This window comes from Bombus vancouverensis, chromosome 17 (assembly GCF_051014615.1).
Source record: "Bombus vancouverensis nearcticus chromosome 17, iyBomVanc1_principal, whole genome shotgun sequence".
In the NCBI taxonomy this organism is placed as follows: Eukaryota; Metazoa; Arthropoda; class Insecta; order Hymenoptera; family Apidae; genus Bombus; species Bombus vancouverensis.
In genome coordinates this window covers 1,564,575-1,592,123 of record NC_134927.1, presented here as the reverse complement: position 1 = coordinate 1,592,123, position 27,549 = coordinate 1,564,575, and the positions used below count along the sequence as shown (strand labels likewise).

At 33.4% G+C, this 27,549-nt stretch overlaps 1 protein-coding gene across 7 annotated transcripts; it reads left to right on the top strand.

Moving 5' to 3' along the window:
- The first annotated feature begins 68 nt into the window (after nt 1–68).
- On the top strand, nt 69–26,951 carry LOC143303853 (GDP-D-glucose phosphorylase 1-like). 7 transcript variants are annotated; one of them, XM_076625830.1, is made up of 6 exons: nt 69–204; nt 2,192–2,289; nt 5,786–6,066; nt 9,946–10,048; nt 20,354–20,669; nt 26,245–26,951. In XM_076625830.1, exons 2-6 carry the CDS (start codon nt 2,200–2,202, stop codon nt 26,361–26,363), a joined length of 909 nt encoding a protein of 302 aa, XP_076481945.1. In that variant the 5' UTR covers nt 69–204; nt 2,192–2,199; the 3' UTR covers nt 26,364–26,951. The 7 variants fall into 7 exon arrangements, with proteins under 7 accessions (XP_076481945.1, XP_076481946.1, XP_076481941.1 ...); XM_076625831.1 differs by lacking the exon at nt 69–204 and adding an exon at nt 701–757; XM_076625826.1 differs by lacking the exon at nt 69–204 and adding an exon at nt 717–757 and having other exon boundaries at nt 2,142–2,289.
- Nucleotides 26,952–27,549: the final 598 nt, after the last annotated feature.

The following is a 27,549-nucleotide window of genomic DNA, read 5'->3' as shown; positions in this document are numbered from 1 at the left end:
AGGTTGGTATAATCGCTAGTTACTACAAGCTAAGTTGGTACGACTTCTAGCGACGCTCTTTTGTCTTAGAAGTCGACCACGTGTTAATTGACCAAGTGTATCCTGTGAGTTAAGACGTGTTGTACGAGGCGGAGAAATATATAGAGAAAATCGAATCTGTGTGAATCGATTAATTATCAACCCCAAACCTACATCAATTAACAGGTATGTCACCAACGAACTAATACATGACGATCTCAAGATACCAACAGTCAAAGAGGAAATAGAAAAATATAGCGACAGATATAGCAAAAGAGTCAACAAACACCGAAACCCCTAATCACTAGACTATTTGATACGTCGGATCAGATCCGCAGGCTGAAGAGACACTACCCGCTAGACCTAAACGCTAGATTCAATTAGTTATTTAAATTAAGTAATATTTACTTATTTATAATACTTACTTATAAATTATACTTATCTATAATAAGTATTAACTTATTATAAATAATTAGCCATGTCACTGCGCCACGCCAGAAAAAATTACTGAAAATTCTCAATGCGAGAATTGATTGTAAATTTTAATAAATAAAAAAAAAAGAAAGAAAGGAATTCAAGTGTCCTTGGACATTTGTGCGTGTTTGATGAATGGGTATATGGATGTCGCTGGCGTGCTGTTTGTAACATAGCGTTGATACGCTTCTTATTCTCTTCCCTTATTTATGGTTTTCCACTATTCTATTCGGTTAGGCATGCATATTTTCGGAAGTCGGCCCTTGTGCGTGTTTGTAACGAATAGTTAATATAATCGACGTGCGCGTTTCCAAGCTTTAACAATGATTTTCATAACTAATATCAGATAGTAAAAATAATATTGAAAAGAAAATAGAAAAAAATTGTAATCAAAATATTCCCAAAGTTACAATAGAAAAAAATGTTCTCTTATATTTTTCAACAAAAGTTAAATCTAATACAAGATTTCATTTAAAATTAATAAAATTTCAAATTAGCATCAAAATGAAAAAATTAATTCAGAGATCAAACATTAAAATAACAATTTTTAAACTAATTATCTTTATTTACTTATACTTACTAGCTTTAATACTACCATGAGAAACTTTTAACAGAGATCAAAAAATTCAATATGAAATACAAATTTTAAATATAATTTAATGTCTTCTTTTAATTTCTTCTTTGTTAAATTTTGTATTATTAATTTTTTATTAATGTATTAACCCTTTGCACTCCTATGTCGAGTGTGACTCAACATCAGTTTTTATTTCAGGAGCTACTTTGTTGAGTCCCACTCGACATTCTTTCAGTTCCACCTTTTTTTGTGAAATGTGCGAAAGAAAACAAGGATTGCATCCTGGAAATTGTTTCAAGATATATCATACGCCTAAAAATTACAAAATACAACAATAGTGTGAATAAAACTGGTATTTAAGTGAATTTGTTTCTTCCTTTATTTATTTAAATTGCCTTATTTTTTGGTTAAAGTAAATTTCAAATAAAACACTTAGAAGCGTTAGGAGCTGCTGATAACAAAATTGAAATAAAATTTGGAGTGCAAAGGGTTAAACATATTTTCTAATATAATAAAGATATCATGCCTTAATTCTTAAAAAAAGTTGTATCATAACTTTCTTGTAACTAGTGTTACAGTAATACAATGATATTATTAATAAGATCTTAATGTAAAAAAAATTATGTAATACTATCATATTGTAGAGTAAAATACCTAAGATAAAAGATACAAAATAAATATTTAATATTATACAACACTTCTCACTTCATCTAAGTAATTATGATACACAAGAAAACAATAAATATAACTAGTTAATCTAAATATGGTATAAATTCATTTTACATGTATTGTATTCACTATTGCATATTCTAACTCACTGCATTATAATTTTTTTATCGTGTCAGTATCTTTTAATTTCGCAGGAAATCTATGGTGAAGTACATACATACATATGTATATATATATATATTACATAGAATATTAACTAGGTTATGTTTAGATCACCACATGGTTTATACCTAAAATAGGCTGTGGTTAGTTGTGCTAAATGATTTCATATTATTTAAATCTACATAACAAAATCCGACACAATCATGTCCTACAATTCTTCTACTGAAACGAATTGTGCTTGTAGTAAAGATATTAAAAAAGATGAGGAATCTAATTTTGATTTGGTTTTAAAAGAAAAGTGGATGGAAGCCCAGAAAAATGGAGTGTTTCGTTATATATTAAACATTCAAGATTCAAAAATATTGGAAGGCAAATATCACTTTTTAGTCCAGGTAATGTTATTAAATAATTAATTATAATAAATATTTGTTTAATTTATTTTCAAATATTTTTTAATTGTTACAATTTTGTTTAAGTAATATAGTAATTTACAGGATAAAATATTTTACATGTTTTTATTGTTCACTTGTCATATGTGTAAATGTATGCTTTAATTTTACCATCTCTTGCATAAATATTCATGAGATAATTTTCTAGTTCAAATTTTAATAATTACAAATATGTTTTGTGTATTAATGTCATTAATACAAAAGTACATGTAAATCTGGTTACATATGCTTATCTCTTTGTTTTAATACTCTCAAGTACATTTTGTTGATAACTTATAAAATAAAAATAAGCAGATAAAACAAAAATATTTACAAAATCAGTGATAATTTACAAAAATAAAAATGAAATAAATATTATGTAACTGTAATTATATCTAATAATATAATATAGATAATATTGTTTATTCTAGGAATATTTATAAGAGTAAAATTATATAAATTAATTTTATAGTGCAAAATCATATATAAAATAACAGTTAAAGAAGTAGCAATGAATATATATTTGTTATTGTCAATACAATATCAGGATTGTTTATTTATTAATCAATGTATTATACTTTTAGGAATATATATCTATTGATGAACTAAAATTATTTAATGTTTTATGATTTATAATTATGAGAATCATAATGTCTCTCGCCCCTATTGTATTTCAAAGAACTTATAATCTTTTAACACATTGGCATCAGAGCATTTAGAAACTAATATATATATATATATATATATATATATATATATATATATATATATATATATTAATAATATATATATATATATATATCATTTAGATTCTAGCAAAGGAATTCAAATGACATATATGTGAGTCACGGTGCTAATGTGTTAAGTTACTCTAGTATGACTTAGTTAATATAACTGTAACACAATGAAAGGAAAAAAACAATTCTATTGATTCATATATATGTAAATTCATCAACAAATAACATGGGAACTGCAAGACATTTGTATTACTGATTTAGTTAAAATTCTGCATATGGGAAGATCCTCACTCTGCAAAAGTATTCCATTATAAGAGCAAAGGTCAAATATACAAGATATATACAATATATATAATCAAAGATATATACAATCATAAATATAACATTGTCTTTTTTTGCATAGTAAATAAATTTGCAATACTGTAGTATTCAGTACTTTAATGCCCATAGGGTGCATTGTTAGAAAATTTAATATTTGAAAAAAATCATATTGCGCGCCATGGTACATTCATTGGAGTATACAATTGCTGATTAACCAGTTAGCTGTTGCGCCTTCTTTGAAAACTTTGAAAATTGTATACCTAAAATGTGTCACAGAAAGTAAGCGATGAAGTATAATGGCCAAATACAGAGTATGTGTGGCTGTTATAATATAGAATTAAGTTATAATGAAATGACTGTTTTATTTTTTAATTTTATTGCTGACATGAATTGTTATAACATGAAATATTGCCTTTTTTTGACGTGATGAGTATATCCGTCATAAATGGTTAAACATGCATCGCTGCTATAAATGTCACCTATTACTGAATTGTTGTGACTAGCATCTCGTTAACATCTTTTTGCAAAAAAGATTAACATGTGTGCGTTGCCAGAGTGTTAGTTGGCAAAATGAGTTGGTATTGATTTGAACAATGATGTGGTTACCTATGGCATGCCGAACCTACACAGTTTTGTCTATCTTCTCAGCATCGGACATTTATGGTGGCTGAGACTTTGTTGGAAGACTTCTGTACTCATAAGCTTGTACCTGTACCTGTATCTGTTTGCCAATAATATACTTTATCTCCCAATGGGATGTTGCACCTTCATTTGTACATTTAGTCATTAACCAGATCTTGGAATACTTGTGCCTTGTGAATATGACTTCCAGTAATTTAATCCATAAAAATTGTGGTTAAAAATTTGCAAAATATCTAAACATCATAAGAAATTGAAAATTAGTAAAATGGTAGCTTTTATCTAAAGCTACTTTTATCTAAAAGGTATAGCGAGTGAACGGGGTCAAAAGAGTCCTCCAACCAAATTTATGTAATGATGTGCCATATGATAGTACCAAAAAAACATCTTATATCAAATTTCAACTTTTTTCTCATCTAAAAAATAATTGATCTTATATTGAGCTCGAATTCACTCAACTACTTTGTAAGTCACATTATTGAACGATACTTCAAATTAACACAAATTCTAAAATTTCATACTATATTTATTATATATAGAAGGTATTAAAATATCCAAAACATAAAAGCTACTTTTTTGCGTGAAATTTTTGAGGAAATCGATTTTTGACACATTCACCACTGGAATATCTTATTAAAAAGCCTAAAAATCTATAAATTTATAAATTCTATAGTTCTATATATATTAGGTTATTCGAAAAGTTTCTTTCGTTTCATAAGGTGATAATACATGAACAACAATTTCTGTTTTATATTATTTTATTGAATTAGGTATGACACATTCCATTATATTTCTATTATTATGTTCGTGCATAATTCAATAAAATAATATAAAACAAAAAACATTGTGCATCTATTATTGCCTTATAAAACGAATGAAACTTTTCGGACAACCTAATATATATATGTAACTGTATGAATAGAATAGATCACGAGAGAAGAAATGTAATTTAGGACTTAGAAAATCGATTTTCCAGGTAAAATTTGTAGTGGATTTGTTATTAACTGTTCTTGTATTGAATTTAATTATTCTCAAAATAAACTCGATTTTCCAGAATCGATCGTCCGATTTATTCTAAGCATTTACATTATTACATATATATATAATCTGTAATTCTATAAATTTGTCATCTTTTACGAAAAGAAAATTGTCAAAAAGTTCGTAATGTTTGTAATATGCCACAATTTTCTACAGAAATTTTTTGTATGATGTTTCTCTTTGTTAACCTATTGAATAGTTCATCACCAGAGAAATGCGGTTTGGGAATCTCCTTAACCATGTAAATAAGCCCCTTTGAATTATAAATACACTGAAATTCATCTGTTATTTAGAGAGATATACATACTTCCAGAAACTGCTAAGCCAGTAAATTGTTTAAGGTGTTATATACAAGGTGTTAAAAAAATTGGACAATATTTTATGTAAATCTAGACATTAAATCCAAAAATCAAAAAACAGATTCACAAAAGAAAAAATACATTATAAGGAGAAGATGAAGATAAATAGTACTTTATATAAGATTAATTCTTATATGTACTGATATTTTCTATTCATTAGACACAGGCATTAAATGTTTAAAATATTTAATGATTCAAATTTTTATAAAGGTTTTATATGAACAATCCAATTATATATTGTCCTCTGACAAAACATATACAAACTTGTTTTAATCATATAAAAATTTTCTTTATTATTAATAATCTTATAATAAATAATATTTATTTTTCTTAATATTTAATACTGACAATTTTTATTAATTTTAGCTAAATATTGATCGCGGTTATAAAAGAAGATCTCCAGAAAATATTATTTCGATGAACCAACCTTTCAATGGGAAAGACTTTAACTTTACAAAACTTGTGTCAGAAGAACAAATAATGAATTTAAATAATACAGACAAAGATGATATAATTGCAATTAATGCTAGTCCGATTGAATACTGTCATTCTCTGCTGTTGCCACAAAGATGTAAACAATTACCTCAACTTGTAACAAAGCATAGCTTATTGAAAGCTATTGAGTTGTTTTCCTTGAGTTTGTCTTCGTAAGTATATTCCACCTTTGAAGCAAAAGTACAGAAATTAAATCTTTAATTAATTTATAAATACATATGTTGATTGTTAAAAAATGCAATGTCAAAGGAAAGTTAATAAAACATACACAGTACTCTCATAAATTTCATTTTTCTTAATAATATTTATTAAGCATTATTCAGTTAATAAAATAAGATTATTGTAGTAATGCTTTATGAATAAAGAAGTAATTATTTTATGATTCTATTTTATTTTTGAAACTCTAATTGTTATAACATAAAACTTAATCAGTGATGCAATCCCAATTTAATAGGAAAAATAAAAATTTTGAAATTTTGGCATGATTTATTAACATTTTCTGACATTTAAAAATATTTACATTATAACTATTTACACTACTAATATCACATTGTTGTTTATAGTTTATAAGTATTTTCAATTAACCTTATTGTATCATTAAGAAGTATTGTATCATTTATTTATGTATTTCCACGCTGTTTGTTCTGTTTTGATCTGCTTGATTTTCTCCATTTCTTCTTCTTCGTGTCTTTTCTTTCTTTGTTTGCACCACTGTTTGAATGCCTTTTTCCCCTCTATGAGCGCTTCTCTACTGCATTTTCCTTTCATAAACTTTCTCACTTTCCTTCTTATCTCTCTTTTCCTCTCTTTCCACTTCTTGTCGTACCACACTTTCTCTCCCATGCCCCATTTCCTCATCTTCACTTTCTTCTTTGGCATTGCTTCGTTTATCTTCTTTTTGATTTCTGTCCACATTTCGTCTACTGTTCTTCCATTGTAGGTCCAGTCTTTACATTCCTCCAAGTATTTTTCCACACTTCCGTTTGTTCATTCTCTTTTCTCCTTCTCTTCTTCTTTCTTTTCCTCATTTTTTTGTAATTCCAGCCCCCTATTTCTATTTCTAACGGCATGTGGTCCGACTCTGTTCTTTTTCCTACTTCATGTCAATTATTTCTTCTGTCGCCTCCTGATTGCCAATCGCATAGTCTATTACTGAGTTTCCTCTCTCCCCAATATAGGTCCACTCCTCTCCTTCTTTATCTCTGCCATTGATTATCGTCCAGCCTCTCTCTTCCAGATACTTTAGCAGTGTTCTTCCTTCCATGTTTACTGTCTTGTCTTTTGTCTCCCTCTTTTCCCGTTCTTGCGTTCCAGTCTACGCTGATGATCATCACTTCCTCTTCTCTTCCGTCTACTCTTTCCTCTATTTTTTCCATGTCCCTTTTGTATCTTGATTATAAACCATCATTATTCTATATGTCTTGTCATTGTATATTATTTTTCTTTCAACTATATTATCACTTATTTCTTTATATTCTATTTCTCTTAGTTCTTTATTTATACCCGTTATTATCCCCCCCCCCCCTTTGCACTTCCTTTTTTCCTTACTCTCATTGCTGTCCTGCATTTCCAGTCGAATTCTTTGGGCAGTCTATATTTTAATTTTTCCCCATTTGCCTTCCTTTATCCATGTTTCCGTGAGTCCGATCACGTCGAATGTCTTCAGATATTCCCACACCTCCCTGTTGTTGCTTATTAGCCCTGATACATTCCAGAAGTACGTTTTCGTCCCCTTTGTAACCCCCCTTTCCCCCTATTTTCATTTTTCTCCCCCTCTCTATCTTTCTTCTTCCAGCCTCTCTTCATTTTCGTTCCATCTGTACCATTTGTTTTCTATTTTTAGTTTCTTGTATCCTATCTTTACATATTCGCTCTTTTCCCTTCTTTCTCTGGCTACCCTTCTTATGTGTAACTGTACTTCCCTTTCTTTTCTCGTCAGATCTTCGTCTATGTATACACCCTTTTCCAATTTGCTTTTCTCCTTCGTTATCCGTATCTTTTCCTCCATCGATTTCATCGTCGCCACTATTATTGTGTTCTTGCCCCCCCCTTTATCATATGTACTCTTTCTACTTCTGCCCCTATCTTCATTTTTTCGTTTATGAACTCCTTTACTGTCTCTTCATTGCTTCCTTCGTTCCAGTCCTTTAATTACTATGTTCCTTCTTCTTTTCTCTCTCTCTCTCTCTCTCTCTCTCTCTCTCTGCTCTGTCTTTCTCCTCCGCGATTCTTCTAATTCTGCCCAATGGTTCCTTCTTTTCCCTTTCCCACTCTTCTCTCTCACTTCTTTCCTCTTCCTCTTTCATTTCCCTCTTCATCTCCTCCACTTTTTTTCGAATATCCCTTTTATTTCTTTTATCATTGCCTTAAATCCTCTTTCCATTTTCTCTGCTTTTTCCATCATTACTTCCATTCCTTTCTCCCTGGCTGGTGTCTCTTTTTCTGTCGAGCTGTATTTGTCCAGTGTATTTTTGAAGACTGCCTTATTTCCCATTTTACCAGTGCTCCTTGGTCTTCCCTTGTTTGTCGCCATCTGCCGTTTCCCTACCTTACTTTGTTTTGCCGCGCTTCTGACCTCCTAACCTCTTCTTTTCTAGTTTTTTTTATTTATAGCTCTCTCTTGTTCTAGTCTTTTTTTTCGCTTTTCTTTTGCTTGCTCCTCGTATGCTCACTCTTTATTTTCCCTTCTTCATGCCAGTTTGTGCGTCCTTTTCCTTTTTCCCTTCACACTTCACTTTTTCCGCAGAGGTCTCCGTCCGCGTGTTACCCTCGCTCCGAATCGAACCGAAAGTCCCACAAATCTTTCTTGTTCAATGATCAATTGGTAGTAGCTATTTATCAAACATCTTGCAACATAAAGTTAGTTGTGTAGCGGCACATGAGTCAGAGGACAATTCATATCATGTTGTTGTTTCGGATTATCAAGATCGTTAGGACACAAGTAATGTAAGAACAAATAGACTCCGGGAAAAACAATGTTACCGCTACGCATAACCGTCGAACAACGACGATTTAATCTTCCGACTCTCCCCCCCCCCCCATCGACCAGTATAAATAAACCGACGCAACCAAAAAGAGTTTAGTATCTACGAGTATTACGAGCATCTTTCTGTATGTAACGAGCGATCCAAGTGTTATTACGAGTTATCTACCAAGTTACGCGACGAGCATTTATCGAGTGTTTATCCGCGATTTTATTTTGCGATTTATACTTTGTGCTAAAGCCTCAGCGAATATAGGCTGTACATTAATTTATTATTTTAAATAAATTCGACGGTTACGACAACAAACGATAACCTCCAATAAATCTCACGGTCAAACATCCATATATACCTGTCCTCTACAGTTGTACCTTACTGATCAGAAGAATGGTGCGATTTACACAACTTTGAACGCTCAGCCAGACTGTGAAATGGCTCGACCCTGCCGTTGGTTACAGCACGCGATGTTGGAACTTAAATCATAAGGCAATGGATTAACTATCTTGGATTTGTGCAACATGCAACAATAAATGTCTTAACCGTTTGAGTCTCAGGTGTCGAAAAATCGCGAACAGCGTGCTAACGCTTGTCTTAATCGATTGCGAAGAGAAACAAGCGGCGCAATAGCACTCGTCATATTTGTTATTTTTATGACATAGTTTATAAATATTTCAAGTTTTGTTCAATAAAAATTATTGAGAAGGTAATAATGAAATACAGAATACAGTTCAAATGTACTGGGACCTTTCGACACAAAATCTAAACAGCGCGATCGCGCTGCTTGGCACTCAAACGGTTAAGTTTGTGATTTTATTGTTCAATGGAATCCAATTGTGAAATTCTGATCAAAGAAATAACATTACATATTTCAAAATCTAATCCATATTATATTTATACTTATAATAAAATAATATTTTTAATCTACTATTTTAAATAACCAAGAGCTTAAATATACTTGAGTTTTCGATATAAGATCTACAGAGAATAAAAAGAATAATTGGAGTAAATAAATAACTAAAGCTTAACAATTTGATAATATGTTGTTTGCAGATATATCAGGGTGGCTTTTAACAGTCTTTGTGCTTTTGCATCTGTGAACCATCTTCATTGGCATTTATACTACTTGAGATGGAGGATGTTACTGGAATATATTGTAACTACATTTTTATTCTGTTATTCCTTATATATATATATCTTACTAGTCCAGTCGAGTTACATTGAATTAAATTAAATCCATTTCATTAAAAAAATTCTAATTATTGTTCTATCGCTTAATGTGGTCCTATTGACAATTGAGAATGAGAATCTGTTCAAGGTAAGAGATTATTTTCAACAATACATAATCAGAAGTGGTATAATTGTAAAAATCAGTCTCTTCTCTTACTTAGTTGCTTATATCTGGGGACTGAGTGGAGATAGAGGAAAATATTACAAATGAATGTTGTAGACCACCAACTGAACTGCAATTTGGATTAAAAAATTATCATTATCACACAAGAATATCTGTGTGAAAAATTAATAACTTACTGTATTAACAAATTATAACATGTGTTACAAAGTTTTATTCTTTTTAAAAAAACAAATGAAAACTTTAAAATTCATAATTTTGTAATAAATTTATTTTCAGGGTGGAAAGGAGGTGTTCAAGTATACTTATACTTAATTATAATTATATATATTATATAGTTGATTGAATGTTGAATGAGAGGGCCATTCTTTATTGATATTCTTGGTGTTTTTATATATATAGTGTATTGGGTAGTTGCTATGTCAAGGAATCAATCGATTGGAATAGGGCAGTCATCACGATGATCATGAGTATCAGGCTATTATTATAGACTATAGGTGCTTAATAAGAATGTTATGTTGCTATGATAGAGGGGACACATGGTAATCTGTTACTTCCAATTGTATTGATTTCTTTGTGACTTAAACATTCATAAACAATTGAAACATTTAATAAGATTCACAATAGGGAAATTTTATTTCGATTCCTTAGTACTTGCCTTATAAATAAATGGGATAACTCTAGAAATAACTAGAAATAACTACTTAACTTAAAATATCATAAATCAACAATTTCACATATCGTTTTCTTTTATTTTTTTTATAACTCGTGAAACCCATTTTATTTACTAAATATTGTAATAATGATAATAATGCACACGGTGAGCAAACCAAATTATACAGTTGTATGTACAAAGAAAATTTAAAAGAAAAGTTTTTAGTATTTATATGAACAAAATGATGAGTAGCTTTTGCATAAATCATTATTCGCTGTCATAAACAATAAGAAACATGAAAAATAAACATAATATGTACAATTATCGTGGTTAGAGGAAATGTAAGAAATTTTTTGACAATACAGTAGGACTACGTTTGTCCAAACGACTCGAGGAACAAGATCATTTGGATAATAAAAGTTCACTCGCTACCTCCAGCAGCTACTCTTATTATAGTAGGATAGTGAATACCGGAAGGTAGTGACTCTTCCTCTTCACATGATTACTTATCCCTTGAAAACTATTTAACTCTTATTACTATTTATTTGTATAATGGCTGCATGACATTCGTTTTGTATCAGTTACTACAAAATAAATGTATAAATAAAATTTCAAATAAATGAAGAGGGTAATGAAGTCGATTTATAATGCTCAGGTCTGCCACGATATCTTAACTTGATGCTTTTTCTCGGAGTGAAGTTTTGGCTTGACTTTCAACAAGCTCTTATCGAATTTTTAATAGAACACTGCGCTATACATAAGAAATAAAATTATTTATATAAATTATAATAAATGCTATGAATATGAAGCTAATGCAGAACAAGTGGTGAAAACAATAAATTATAATTTAATAAATTTATACGCTTGTGGTTTCCCTCCATGACAAGTTCAATTTGCAGCAAATTTGAAACCTGCAGTATATATCTAACATTTGGAGTAATACTCATTAAAAATATCCTCACACAAACCAGATCAGGAACTAAAACATATACGCAAAAACATACAAAATTGGCTAAAAACTCTAACATTTCCAGTTTTGGATTGTTCTGCACAAAACTTCGACCTCAGACCCACAGAAAATCTATAGGAATTATTAAAAAGACGAATGTGTGAATCGTATGTTCTACCGCTATCATCGCTCGCTCATCGAATTGCATAATAGAATTAATAGAAGCAACGCGAACGAAAATGAGGAAGAACAAGAAGACTAAAGTTGTAGGATGCAGAATACTGGGAAACGAAAAAGGCACTGACAATATGTCTTGGAAAGACCAAAAAAGTAAAACAAGTATGACATAAGAAGAATATAAAAGTATAAAGAGCAGAAAAAGAAGAGTATAAAATATTATGTAAAGAAAAAGAAGAACAAAAAATATACGAAAAGATGAAAGAGGTAAGGGGTTGTAAAACGAAGGCAGAAATATGGGCATATGTTAATGGGAAGAGAAAGAAGAAAAGCAAGACAATTGCTCATATAAAGATGGAAGAGTGGAAATAACATTTCAATGACCTATTACAAGATAAACAAGGGATATGCAGGAGAAGTAGAAGAAAGGGAAATAGAGGATTAAATAGGAAGAATAAACAAGAGAAAAGCAGTAAGCAGAGACAAGATACAAAATAAAGCATGAATATATGGTGCAGGAGAAGCCAGAAGGAAACTAAAGGAAATAGTAAGAAGAATCTGGAATGAAGAAGACCTCTCGACAGATTGGAGAAAGGGAGAAATAACAACCATAAATAAAAATGGTAGTAAACATGAAGTAGACAACTACAGAGGGCTATTACCATTGAATACTGCATATAAGGTTTACGCAATGATGTTAAAAGAACAACCAATGAAAAAAGTAGAGAGGAAGAAAATACTCTCAGAAACACAACCAAGATTCAGAATAGGTCGATGCACGATAGATAACATATGTATATGTCGGAGATGAAAGAACACCGGAGCCTTTGGAATTTTGGATAATCCCGCAACATTGTAACCTAAAGTCTACTATAGCTGTAACTGAACAATTGTAGTTATTCAACCCGATTGTAATTGTTCGAGAGTTGTGATAATGAGCTTGGGCTCGAGGCGACAGTCAGTCGCCGAACGTAGCCGCGGTCACGGGATGAACGCTTTGCCTAACAAAGGTATGGAGTAATTCTATTGCTCTCCTTAAAAGAAATATTCGTGGCGACACGCGACAGTAAACATTCCAACGGTTTTTGTCCCGTGGCTCGCCACACGCAGACCCTATTCTTCGAGTAAGATGATTGCCAGATGTCGATGCGTCTCCGCAGTACATGTTCGGCTAGCCCGAGGGCCCGTTATAAATCTTAAGGTTTAGTTAACTAAAGTCCTTCAAACAGACAAACAGTCTTTGTCCCAACTACGGGAAGATAGGGGAGACATATTTTTCAACGAGCGGCGTCTCCCACTAGCAACTTTCCCTCGAGGGCGGCTAGCATCTTTTTCTAACCACCGATATGGAGATTGACCAATTAGCAGCAACGCCAATTTCCCTTACTTTCTGAACGAAGGCTTTTCTCGACGAATCCGATGATCTCGTGTCCTTAGACACACCCCATTATAGTTTTCCTCTGTGGCATCATCGGGACGGGAAAGACATTCTCGCTCGCGATCTCATTGATGAAAGGAGTAGCTCTTTGCGACCAGTGAGTATTACGCGTCCGACTTAGATTTTGTGAGTACGTTCATCTATCATCCCGTCGACCGCGGATTCGTTATTGAGCCTAGGATCATTGTCATTAGTTTCTCGAGTACCTAATTACCGCGGTTACTTGTCCGGTTCTATAATAATCGTATTTGCACTAGTCAATGTCTTCTCTATTGCATAACGACAACGTGTAACCCAAACGAAGATTCGTTTCACGCCCTTAACCCTAATTCTAATGTAAACCCGACATATATATATTAAAATGTATATGTAAATTCTATAGAATTCAAATTACTCGCCTTGTTACGATCGTTCGCGGAGAGACGCGGTCGCGAGGAAAACGCGTCAGCGAGAGGCGTAAATTCTCGCTACGATTCGGTTAATCGACGCCGCGAAGTAGTCGTTTCCCTGTTTCGGTTAAGATAACAGAGGTGGTTGAATGAGTATGACACAGTATAGTAAGTTATATTTCACCGTTTATTCCAACAACTTATAACGATGGCAGTTACGCTGGTGCGTATGTACGAGATGAGTGAGTGACTGATCTACGGGTGTGTATACCCGGTCGAAGGATGTTGACCGTTCGAAGGATGTAAAATCAGTACTCCCTTGGGAGACGATGCTGTGTCGGAGGAAAGCTAAGGATGGGTGTGTCTAGCGCACGGGACCATCGGATTTGTTCGTGACGATTTGAGTTAGGAGAGTGAGGGAGTAGGCTTCGTCGTTAATTGGTTAGACGAAGGGTCTTAACCGCGCTCGAGAGAAAGTGGTTAGTGGGAGGAAAGTTGCAGCGTACGTGAGAAAAACTAACTTCCCTTTTTCGCCGTGGTAGACAATAGTCTCTAGAAATTCCTCGGAAACAGATGTTTGTTTCGTTTGAAGGACCTTTTCTAGGAAATCTATGAGATTTATGGAAGGTACTTGAAACTATGGAGGATACGCTGCGAGTATCCGAAGACATCTGGTTGCCATATTGCCCGCGGTGTGTGGCCTGGGCTAGGTAGAGGGTTACGCGACGTAACATCTGGTTTTTTTAGCTTTCTCAAGCACTGAAGCTATCCACAGCGTATAGACAATAGACTGGGACGAAGACACACAGTAGACAGGCTCAGATTATATTCCTACTTATACTTACACTTCTGTATTAAAATATATTTTCTACCATACAATTTATCTACGCGTTTTATTTTTCTCATTTTTACGAGTTTTTGGAAACCGAAGACTTAGAGAACATCTGATTACACAATTGCGATTGTTAGTCATCCAAGATGGAAATTACGGTGGATTGTAACCAAGATGGAAGATAGATAAATAGTTATATTGAAAGGCAAGAGTCTCATGTAAAAAATGTAAAAGATGACACTAAAAGATAAATCTCACAGAATCTTGGGACATGTAATAGTTTTAATTATTTAAATACGACATGTAAGAAAAACTTAGTTGAGGGAATGCCAGAAAATTGTGAACAGAATAGAATTGAAATGTGGAACCTGCATCCAGAATAAAATGCACATTTTGCCTTTCCAAAATAACCGCAGTAAAGCACACGAAATTTTAGAATTGGTACATACCGATTTAACCCTTTCGCTGCTACGGGCGACTACAGTCGCTCTGCATAAAATGTCACTGACGTACTATGGGCGAAATAATTGCTCTTTGTAAAATGCCGTGTACTGTACATACGACGAGTGATTGAAGTTATTACACATCACGTATCTTACTCTGGACACGTAGCATTAGTATTTTGTTTTGCCTCATTTCTTTCTCGCGGACGAAATACCTCAAACACTTCAACTGAATCTGGAAAAGATACCAGAGAAATTACATGGACTAACGAATCATTCCGGCCAAATATTCATAAATTTAATTGTGAGCATTCGGGAATAAAAATATCAATTAGTTATTCGGCACCAGTTTTAGATTTTTTTCAATTGTTCTCTTCTGAAAATTTTATAAATTTCATTGTTGGCACGACAAACGATTATCGGAGCAGAATTGATCAGGATGCTAATGCGATAAATTCCAGAAACAATTCTCTTCCAGAAATTTGTTGCTTTCTCGCCATCAAATTATTAATGCCACGAAATAAAAAAGTGTCATATTGTGAATATTGATCTAACGATGAATTGTTCAAGAGCAAAATTTTTGGGGGAGTTATGAATACAGCAATAAAATACGGCAAATTTGCGATACGCCCAGACAAAGTTTTCAGAAGGCATTTTACCCTTTCGAAAACTTGTACCTTGATGAGGATTTACTCCTTTGTACAGGAAGGTTATCGTTTAAACAATACATTCCCTCTAAAAAAAAAAAAAAAAAACAGATTTGGGATAAAATTTTTTATTTTATGTGATACCCAATCTGGGTATGTACAGGGTCTTATTATTTATAGTGGATCATTGAGTACTGTAAGCAGCGAAAATGAAATTATCTGCGAATCAAAGACTATAGTCGTGTAACTATTGAAACCTTATTTAGGCAAATTATCTGGATAATTGGTACAGAAGCCCAGCACTTTTTATCTTTTTATATAAAAATGGAACTAATACCTATAGAACTGTAAAGGAAAGGCGAAAGGGCACTCCAATTACCCAGAAAAAATTAAAAATGGGTGAAGCGAGTTTCCGCTCCTCAAGTCTTTTATTAGCAATGAAATGGTGTGACAAGAGGGAAGTGTATATGTTGCGTTCTTTCCACAATGAAAAATTTGTTCACACGAAACGTCATTATCACACGCAAGAAATGATTAAAAAAGCAGAGCGTATTGTCGATTATAGTCGGTTGATGAGAACTGTGGACAAAGCAAACATGGTTATAAACACCATGCATTCAGAACGAAAAAGTATGAAGTTGTATAAAAATATTTTTATTATTTAATAGATATGTGTGTTTGGAACTCTCATTGTTTATATGAATTAAAAACTGACAAACAAATATCAATGGCAAAATTTCACCTGGAATTAATTCACCAACTTTTAAGTCATTATATACAAGGAAATAACAATAACATTTCAATAGTTTTGGCACGGCGGCTCGTTCAGCGGGAGCGCCTCGCCGGAGAAACCTCCAGTGGCGAAAGGATTAAATGGGTCTCACACTAATACCGGATATGATGGATCAAAATATTTTTTGACATTTATAGGCCACTACAGTAAAGGCGCATAGATCTATACATTGAAATCAAAGAGTGAGGTTTATAATTGTTTCTTGATTATATAAATAAAGTTGGGTTTTCGGTTCGGTTCGGAGCGAGGGTAACACGCGGACGGAGACCTCTGCGGAAAAAGTTAAAGCAAAAAAGGACAGGAACTTAAGTAACAAATCAGAAGGGAAACTTGATGATAAAGGAAATGGTTTGAGACAGTCAGAACGGGAAAGAAAGAAACCTCAAAGATACGGCCAAACGAGCTCATATCTCATTTACGTGAATGTAGTTAGCGCAGATAGTCCTAAAATCCATGAAGAGACTTTAAGTGAGATGGCAGAGATTCACAGAAAGAAGCAATGGATCGAGAAATGAATTGTTTAATTAAAGATAAAACTTGACAATTAGTAGAGAAACTAAAACACAAGAAAATATTATATTTGAAATGGACATATACGAATAAATCTGATAATCGTCAGAGAGCGAGACTAGTTGTTCGAGGCTTCCAACAAAAATAAGTACAGGAAGATTTATACTCTCCAGTAAAAAAAATGCAGGCGTTGAAATTACTATTATTTTATTGCTGTCAATATGGTTCAATAATTATGCAAATGGATGTAGAGACAGCATTCCTAAACGGAGCTGTAAAGTCGGAAATACTTGTAAAACAATCTATGGGTTACGACGACAAAAGCGGGGAAGTATCTAAGTTATCAAAGGCATTATATGGATTGCGTGAAAGTTCAAGAGCTTGGTATGAGTGTTTCGACGATTATATGAAAAAATTAGAATTTCAAAGAAGCGAGAGTGATTCTTATCTCTATGTAAAGTATGAGATCAATGATGTATACTTAGTTCTATTCGTAGATGACTTATTGATATGTGGGGAAAAGTTAAAGGAAAATCGATGAGGTTAAAAACAAATTGTCAAACAACTATCACTAATACAAATTAGATACAACTATCACTAATTTTCCTCAGCGACAGCACCATCATCACCGAAGGATGATAGTTTTCCAATCTTCAATCGGTCAACATCGTAACTTGCTAGTGACTCTTTCCGTGTATACTAAACACTGGAAATAAATCAACTAAACACAACATTACTCTGCATCTTAACTTGCTAGCTTCTCTTCATGTACAGAGTGCAAATAAATCAACTAAACGTACTACTACTCGGTATCTTTAATTTACCTCCACCTTGAGCGTTAATATCGTTCACGGTTTGTGATATCAAGCGATCAGTTGCAACCTGACTGATCGCCAGTTATTTGAGACTTCGCATCAAAAACATCAAGAGGAAGAATACAAATGAATAACGTAATAATGAAGAAAATAAGGAGTATTATTGCCTTGTATACAATAATTCGTATAATTTCAGCAAAGCAAATAAAAAGTACGCCGCGGGGTATAGGACGATTGTAACATTCTCTTCGATTTCCATCTTTTTATTAACCCCTTAACCTACAACTGCGGGCATAGCCCGTAGTACGATAATCGGGTCAAATGTAAACGGGCAGTGGTATGATGTATGATGATCGGGCCAAATATAATATATAATGTAATATATAATAGCTTGTTTACGTTTTCGGTCCAAAATTCTCGAACGTAAATCGTAGGTTAAGGGGTTAATAGCTTGGATATTACTTCTCATAAAGCGAAATTGCTGTCACTCGATAATGTCATGTAGCTATGTAAGTTTGTGGTATGAAAGATTTTGTTGCAAATATAATAGCTTTTGCGTAATTTAAAGTCAAATTGTTGCTTTCGCCAGTCTTCCGCGTCGCTGAAATATTATTGGTAGACTTGAAATTCTGGAAGTTTGGTTCCAATATTTTGAAAACGGAAATCGGCTGACTTCTTCGTGGTTGCTGGTTATACCAGGAGAGAAAATACAAGAGATGTTGAAGTAATATCATGATTCTTCAGCAATGGAAGACTTTGGTTTAAATAAGACTTTAGTTAAAGTTTGACAACAGCTTTACTACGTTTGTTTAACTATCGCGATAAGGGAGCTGAGCCCCTGAATATATATGTCGGAGATGAAAGGAAAACCGGAGCCTTCCCTTTGCAATTTTGAGAAAGTCTTCTAATGCTTTAGCCTAGATTTTATCATAGCTGTAATTAAGCAATTGTTGTCATTTGTAATTGTTCGATATTTGTGATAGCGAAAGTGGGTTCGAGGTGACAACTGGTCGCCGAACGTAGCCACGGTCACGGGATAAACGTTTTGCCTGATCAAGGTGTGGATCGGTTGTATTGTTCTCCCTAGAAATCACATAGAATTGTACTTTGGAGATGTCGATATAATGGGACACACGTTGTGTTACGAATCAAACTCCAGACAGAAACTGCCTAGCAACGGCGCTTGGATCTTTCTCGATGCCTCCAGCGAGCATATAACAAACAAATGCAGTTGTATAGCGAAAAAGATTTTCATCAGATATTCATTCGTGTGATCGCCTTGGAAAGTGATACATCGAGCAATTTACCGAGTGTCTCAGCAATCGTATTTTTGTGTTTAAAATTATTCTACGCATAGTAAAGAGTTATCCCGTTGACCGTGGATTCGTTTGAACTCCGGAACATTGTTAATAGCGTAAATTAAATTCATTATTCGTAAAACATATCAATCTCATTATTCGTTAAATTCATTATTCGTAAGACATATTATTCGTTCCTCTTATTATTCGTTTAACTTATTATTCTTTAATCTAATCATTAGTTAAACTTATCGTTTGTTAATCTTATCATTCATTAAACTCATTATTCATAATATTTTGTAAAATCTTGTATATTCGCGTAAATATAATTTCTGTTTCGTAAAACAATGGCTAATTCAAACGAAGAATCGTTACGCGCCTTAAATTCTAATGATAACCCGACATATATAAATTGTTTAAAAGCTTCTGACTCGCTATTTGCAGCATTCTCTGTGAAAAATAGAAAATATGTAATAAATATATGGTTATTAATGATATAAAAATTATTTGTGGGACTAAATTTATCATCCCAAGTAAAAGAAATTTGTAGCTGCACCTCCTATTGTAAATGGTGTAGAAGAAGATAGACATCTGCTCAAGTATTTATTTTGGATGTATAGAAACATGCTAACATGTAATTAGGAAAGTCTCTCAGAGAGTAAACTGATTTTCAATTGTAATAATTTTAACAATACTATTTCATAATTTGTTTCGTTACAATCTTCTTTTAAACTTTCTTACTACAATCATTTTTATTACTCATCCAGTATATTTTTTGACATATGTGGAGAGTATTAACAGAAAAATGCAACTTAATCTAATTAATATCATTAACGAGAACAATATAAAACAATCATTTTATCTTTCACTTTTCTTAATTACATTTTAATGGTGAAGATAATTAACAATTGATATATCGTTACGTTATTGATATATAACGTCACGTGTTAGTCTAACTAATTGTAATGTCTATCAGATATTAAACCTTCTTGAAATAGATGCCGGAAAATTTAAATAACAATTATCATATGTTACTGATGGATAAAAGGCTAAATTCTTTGCTTATTTATTGCAACTTTTGTAATTTTCTTTTCAATATAATTTCGTTAACACTGATATTTGTTATTGTATAACATTATTATCTACACTAGTACTATTTTTCAGGATCTTGAAGAACATGCAGGGCCTATACAAATATTAAGAAACTACCCAGCAAAAGGATTTTGTATAAAGTATTCCAATGTCCAGAATATGGATGACTTTGTTAATTGGGCATTTTTGATAATAGACTATTTGCAAAATAAACAAATAGCACACAATATATATATTACGAGAGGTAAATCAAATATTAAAGAAAATAAAGAGGAGTACAGAGACGTAAGAATTTATATTTGGGCCAGAAAATCTACTCAAGGTGCAAAAGATATTCATGCGTTTAATCTGGCAGCTTGCGAACTTTTTGGACACTTGTCAATAAAATGTGAGTAATTGTTAGTATATATACGTATATATTCCTAATCATATTCTTATCAGTTTCCTAGTATATTCATAAAAAATTATTGTTCATTCATATTATATTTTATACTTAGTAGCCACAATCTATAATTTTTTAAAAATGATACCTAAGTTAATCTATAACTTGTGTCGAGATGAAAATAAATTAACAAAATGGTATCCCGAATAAGATAGAAAACTTTTCGGAGATTTTAGATTACGATAGCAAATACGTTATTATTTTCTTCACGTATCTGTACCTGGCGCGAAGCCTTACCAGGTGCGGTTTTCATAAGCACAAAGTTGAGGTACGTTCAAACAACGCGCTATAGTTATTCCGTTGTGACCACAGCTACCTGTATGCGGATCCAGTTGCAGGATCTGCAACCATTACAGGAGACCGCTGTCAGAGGAAACGTGCTGCTCACACGCTGATGTTCCGCAGTTGTAGAAAATCTCGAAAATGTGGTAGAAATTCATTTCCTATGGAAATTTCACTTGAAACATTCACTTGGCAATATTGAAATAGGTCGGTCGTAAATTATAATATACCTCAAAGAAAAGACTGAATTGTCAAACTGCAAAAAAGCTACTTCACCTCCGATTTTTCCTACATACGTAATCGACGGTCTCGCTTAGTTTCCGAGATATTCGCAAAAAATGATCGGTACAATGAACTCAATCCATAGCTGTGTGTCCATGGCAGCGTATTGCGCGTTAGTATCGATGGGCTGTAAAAAATGTTTATTATTGTTGAGGTTATTTGATGTATAAACAGAGAAACTCGTGGATGAATTGTAAGGTAGAAATATATTTTAATGCAGAAGTGTAATTATAAGTAAGAATACAATTTGAGTTGGTCCAGATCCGCACGCTAGCTGTGTTACCCAATAACTAAAAATCCCGAAGCCAACGTCGCCTGTATACTGTTTATGGTCTGACTTCGTCGCAGTCTTTTGTCTATGGCTTTGTGGCGGCACTCGACAACAAATACCGTCACTCGACAGTAACTACAACCGGACCACGGTAGGGCAGTGGTTAGCGCCTTAGGTTACGAAAGTTCGGGACCCGGGTTCGAATCCCAGCGCCCGTGTCCTATTTTTCTTCCACGCATCTAAATTAGAAGAAAAATAGCAGTACCTCAGCAGCCACATCTACAGCGAGCGCTAAAAGTATCACGGACAACAACTACATCTCAGCTTCAGTGCTTGAGAAAACTAAAAAGACCAAATTTTTTTTTCTTTTCTTTTTTTTTATTTAATTGTTTACATTCACAATTTGTCCAGTTTGGATATTTGGTAGAGTTTTTTTAGCTGTTAGATTATCATGTGGGTGGCTGCCCCCAGTGGGATACCATTTCGTGTTGGTTAGGTTGTGTCCTTTGTGAGGTCTGTTGGGTGTTTCCTTTTAAGTCTTCTATCCATGTTTGAGGTGTTGATTGTTTCCACAGCTAGCCGGTTTGGGTGTGTTCCTATTCTTTCTTTATATTTTCCTGCGTGTCTGCTAATTTCCTCTATGACCGTTGGTATTCCCAGGTCCTTCTATATATCTTCGTTTCTAAGGTACAATGGGGTGTTTACTATTGTTCTAAGAATTTTAGCTTGTACTGTCTCTATTTTGTTTATATGGCTCATTGCTGCTGTCTCCCCATAGTGGTATTCCGTACGTCCAGATTGGTTTTATGATCGTTTTGTATATTTTTAATTTATTTTCCATGCTTAATTTCGATTTTCGACTTGTTAGCCAATGCATTTGTATCCTTGTTATCTGTATTCTGTCTGTTATTGATTTAGTATGCTGTTTTCATGCGAGTTGTGTTTCTAGGTGGAGTCCTAGCAATTTGACTTGCCTTGTTTGTATTATGTGCGTGCCGTTCAGTATAATGTTTGGTGGTATCTGTTTTCGCAGTGTGAATGTAACGTGGTTGCATTTTTCGGGGTTTGCTTTAATTTGTTTAACTTGCAGCCACTTTTCTATTTTTGTGATACGTTCTTGTAGTAATTTGACTGCTGTTTCTGGGTTAGTGTGCCTGACTAGTACGGCTGTGTCGTCCGCAAATGTCAGTATTTTGCTATTGGTAGTTGTTGATATGTTGGCCGTGTATAGCGTGTATAGTATTGGTCCTAAAACGCTTCCTTGCGTAACCCCTGCCTTGATGTCTTTGACTTCGGAGTACTTCGGAGTCCTTGATTTTTATTACGAAGGTTCTGCTACCTAAGTAAGATTTTATTAATTGGTATATTTGCTCCGGGAATTGTTTCCTGATTGTTTGTAGAAGGCTATTGTGGTTTATTTTGTCGAATGCTTTCTCTATGTCCATAAAGACGGCTGTACAGTATTGCTTGTTTTCTAGTGCTAGTATTATTTCGTTGACCAGTCTGTGCATTTGCTCTATAGTGGAGTATTTGTTTCTGAATCCGAATTGGTGATCCGGTATTAATTTTTCCTTCTCTATTATTGGTTTTATGCGATCGTATATTATTTTCTCTAGTATTTTAGAAAACACAGGAAGTAGTGATATTGGTCTGTATGATGTAGTTTGATGTGGGTCTTTGCCTGGTTTAGGTAACACTATGATCTGTGCCAGTTTGCAAATTTTAGGAAAGCATTGTGTTCTTAGTATTACGTTAACTATTATTGTAATTTGTCTTATCGCTTTTGGCGGACGGTTTTTCAAGATTTTGCCATTGATTAGGTCGATTCCTGGTGCTTTATTATTTTTTGTTTTCTCGATTATGTTTCTAATTTTTTGTGCTATTGTTTTGGGTATGGTGTAGTGTTTGTCAGTTGAGGTACTAGTGGTTTGCGCATCCTCGTCCGTATGACTATTATGGTTGCTTTTGTTGATATTATGTGGTGTAAATGTGTTGTAAAGGTGGATGGAAAATTCTTCAGCTTGATCTTCGCTGCTTTTTGCCCATGTGTTGTCTGCTTTTCTGATTAGTGGGACTAGTTTTGTTGGTTTCTTTATTTTTTTCGTAACTTCCCACAGGGAGTAGTTGGAGTTCTCGTGTGCAGAGAGTGACTCTATGAATTTTGTGAATTCGTTATTGTTGTGCACTTTTATTTTGTTTTTTTATTTCCTTTGCAAGTCTGTCTAGGTGTATTTTGTTTTCTCGTGTTCTATGTTTTTGCCATTTTGCTTTTGCTTTTCTTTTTTCTCTAAATTGTTCAAGTACGTCTGGTGGAATTATTTTCGTTTGTCTGTTGGTTGGTTCAGATATAGTAGTCGTCCATGCTGCTTCTTGGATAGTTTCTGTGAGTGCTGTTACTGCCTGTTCGATGTGTTCGGGTGTTTTCAATGGGATGTTGCAGTTGGTTTTGCTCTCGATTATTTCTTTAAAAGTTTGCCATTTGGTGGTTTTGTTGCGTAGTGTCTCTGGATTGTTGTAAAGTATTGGTTTGTTTCTGTATGTAATTATTATGGGTGTATGATCGGAGCTAATCTCGAGGCTGGGTGTTATTTTCAGTTATGTTAGACCAAATGTAGAGTTTTCTTAGAAGTGGTGGTGACCTCTTAGGAGTTGTGGTTGCGAAATTCTCACTATTTGTTTGACATAAGACCATTATTATGACAAAAATTGATAACATTTCTGTTTACGATTTTTTCAAAAATTTTGCTAATATTAGGAAAAAGTGATACGGACCTATAACTAACTGGGTCCGATTGATCCTTATTCTTCTTCAAAAGCGGTTTTATTTTAGCCACTCACCAGACTTTCTGAAAACGAGCTAGGCCTAAACGGTTATTAAACAATATTTCTGATGTAATTCCCAATATACAAGGTGCTTCACCTAAAACAGGCCACGTAAATATTTTCTCGATCTGCGATGATATGAGAATTACTTTCACGAAATTCAAGTGATTTCGAGAGATGAGCCAGATGTAGGAAACATTTTTTGTAGTGTCGTTTTTTAATGAAAATATTAAGGAACTACATATGAAATCATCGGAAAAATCTTACCTATTATATACCGCAAACCAGGACAAAAAGAATAAAAACAAAATAACGCATATGCAATACGTAATGTGTAAAGTACAATGTACCAAATTATTACAAAGAACATAAAAATTATGATATTAATGACATGTACTTCCACTAGTACGCTTAATCATTTCCAATATTCGATAGTCCATATTACAAATTAATTTTTGAAATATTGTAGTATAGTAACATTATTATATTGTTTGCCTCTCTTATATACGGCTCTTGATAGCATTCCGACTAAGTTTTTGGAAGTCCGGGCAGCGTGAATACCACTTTAGTCTCCAATCCTTTTGTCGAATGTTGAAAGATAACATTTTCTTCGTGACTTTCTTAAAGGATCGTAATCAAACAATCATCTACTAACTCTATGTATTGTTCTGAATTTATTCTTATAGAGATCATACAAATTGGTGCTTTTTGGAAATAACTGAATGTAATCCACATCATCAAACTTCCTTCACCGAAATTTAACCAAAGAGTGTCAATAATGTTTAAATCTGCCTGGACTGACTAAATTAAATTTTTTTTCATCAGAAAATGTAATATCTTTTCACTTCTCACGCTATGACATGTGATTTTGAACGAATTCCATTCTTACTCTTTTATGCTCCTGCTCAAAAGGTGGTTTCAATGATTTTTTGGTCTACTTTAATCTTCTATTTTGCCACAATATTTTTTAGGCACGTTGTGCGATCACCGGAAAGTCCAAAATTCTTGTCACTTCGCTGGCTCTTTTATTCCCAATAACAATTTCTTTGAATATTCGTAAACGATCTTCTCTTGTTAATTTAGTATTGTCACCAGTATTGTGGTTTTTACCGTACTTCTTAGGCATTTCCAGGGAATTGTAAATAGATGCAGTGGACTTATTAATTTTTGTAGAGATCTCTCCGATATTTAAGTCAACATCGTGATATTTGCTGCCGTTGTCACGTGGAAGAACAGGAAATCACGAAATCAACAGATCACTGTCAAGATCAATGTCAAAAAACATGATGTAGTATTAGTTCTTAATTTACATAGTAAGTGAATGTAGTAGTTATAGTTAGTTATTACTGCACAGCGGTATATTTCACAAGTGGAAGAATAATTTGTTGTTATTTGATTGCTGAAAAATTTGATTCGCCACATTTATGGTTTTAATGTGCGTTAATAAACAGTCAGACAATAATCACTTACTTTACATTTTTCTTTGAAACGTAAACGTTCTGTAGATTACGATGGAACTTTTATACTAGTTTTTAAGAGAATGATTGGGTTATAACGTATGATGATATCGATACATTTTATCCCCATTAGAAATACGAAGGTTTGTAATCATCTGTAAAAGTATTGTTTAACTTTTTTAATATTCAGTATGATGAAATAGCAAACTGTCTATATCATTAATTACATAATTATCGCATGAAAAAATAAAGCGCCGTATTTGTTTATTTTTGACGCTTTTGTTATTAATGTGCAAGTGGATGATTAGACATGTTTATTAATTGAATATTGGTTATTAATTGGAATATCTCTTTGTAACTTTAAACCAGGATAAATAATTATCATTTCTCTTTATGTATGTTACAGCCAAAGAGGCATACGAGAACGTTACGGAGGAATATGTAACACGCGCTTTGCGAGAGGCAACTGAAGAAACTTTCTCTTCCGTCGCTGCTGAAATTAAAGCGTTAGTAGAGTCCCAATAAATGCAGCTGCAGTACAAAAACAGACAGTGTAATACTTTCGAAATCTATAACTAAGCAAAAGCATATAAATTTGGAAATGGAGAAAACAACGCGGAGCTAAAGTAGTGTCCCCAGTAACATTATGCTTAAACCATTTTATATTTGCGAACTATATTCGGTTATCTTTAAATTAGCAAAGAGAAATTGTTTCCAAATCCAATTTCGCCGTTTGAGAGATGCACATTCATATACATATACATATACATATCTCTGTCATAGTAACATAACATTCCTATTGAACGTAGCAACCGCGATTCGCACGGTGTCAATTCAGACCACTCGTGTTCTGGTATAGGCAAATTAAAACAAAATTGATGTAATATTACAACTTTACTGTGTACATTTTTTCATTAGTATAAACAACTATTACTATAATAATGTTGAAGAAAATATTAGGTTGGTGTGATTACTAGTTCCTACATGCAAAGTTGGTACGACTTCTAACGACGCTCTTTTGTTTTGGCGTCCGCCACGTGTTAATCATCTGAGTGTATCTGGTGTGTTTATATGGCTGTACATGGTGGTGAAATACAGAACGTAAAAGCTGAATCTGTGTGAATCAATAAATATCAAACTCCAAAACCTATTTAATAACAAATAATATAACAAATTAAGTAATATGCTGTAGACTGTAAAAAACAATAATAAAATGTATGTTTATATTAACACGTTGAATGCCATGGTGGTTGTCACGTAAAATAGAAAGAAACTTAAGAAAGAAAGGAACTTTATTTTTTTCTGGTTTACAATACACTTCCGAGCTCTAGGCGTGACTGTTCAAGACTGACTTGGATGATTTTAGGGGGAGTATTTAAATTCTTTTATTCGTGGGAGTGGGAAAAGGCTTCGATCATATATTTCTGAGAACGGGTAGAGTGACCGGATGCTACCCCGGTAGTCACTCATGCTAAGGCGCTTGGAATTTCGCTATCCTATCGTTTTGTTTAGTCGGATTTCATCTGTGACATTCCCCCCTTCTTAGATTGAACTTGGTCCCTCAAGTTTTCTTCAGAAGATTTTTGTGGAATCGGACTCGGCGTGGCTTGAAAATCACAGCTGATTCCTCTTCTTCTTCGAGGTGGTATGAGTTGGTCGGGATATAGATGTCGGATGTTGCGACCGGGGCGCTTGGTGCTGGTGCGGATGT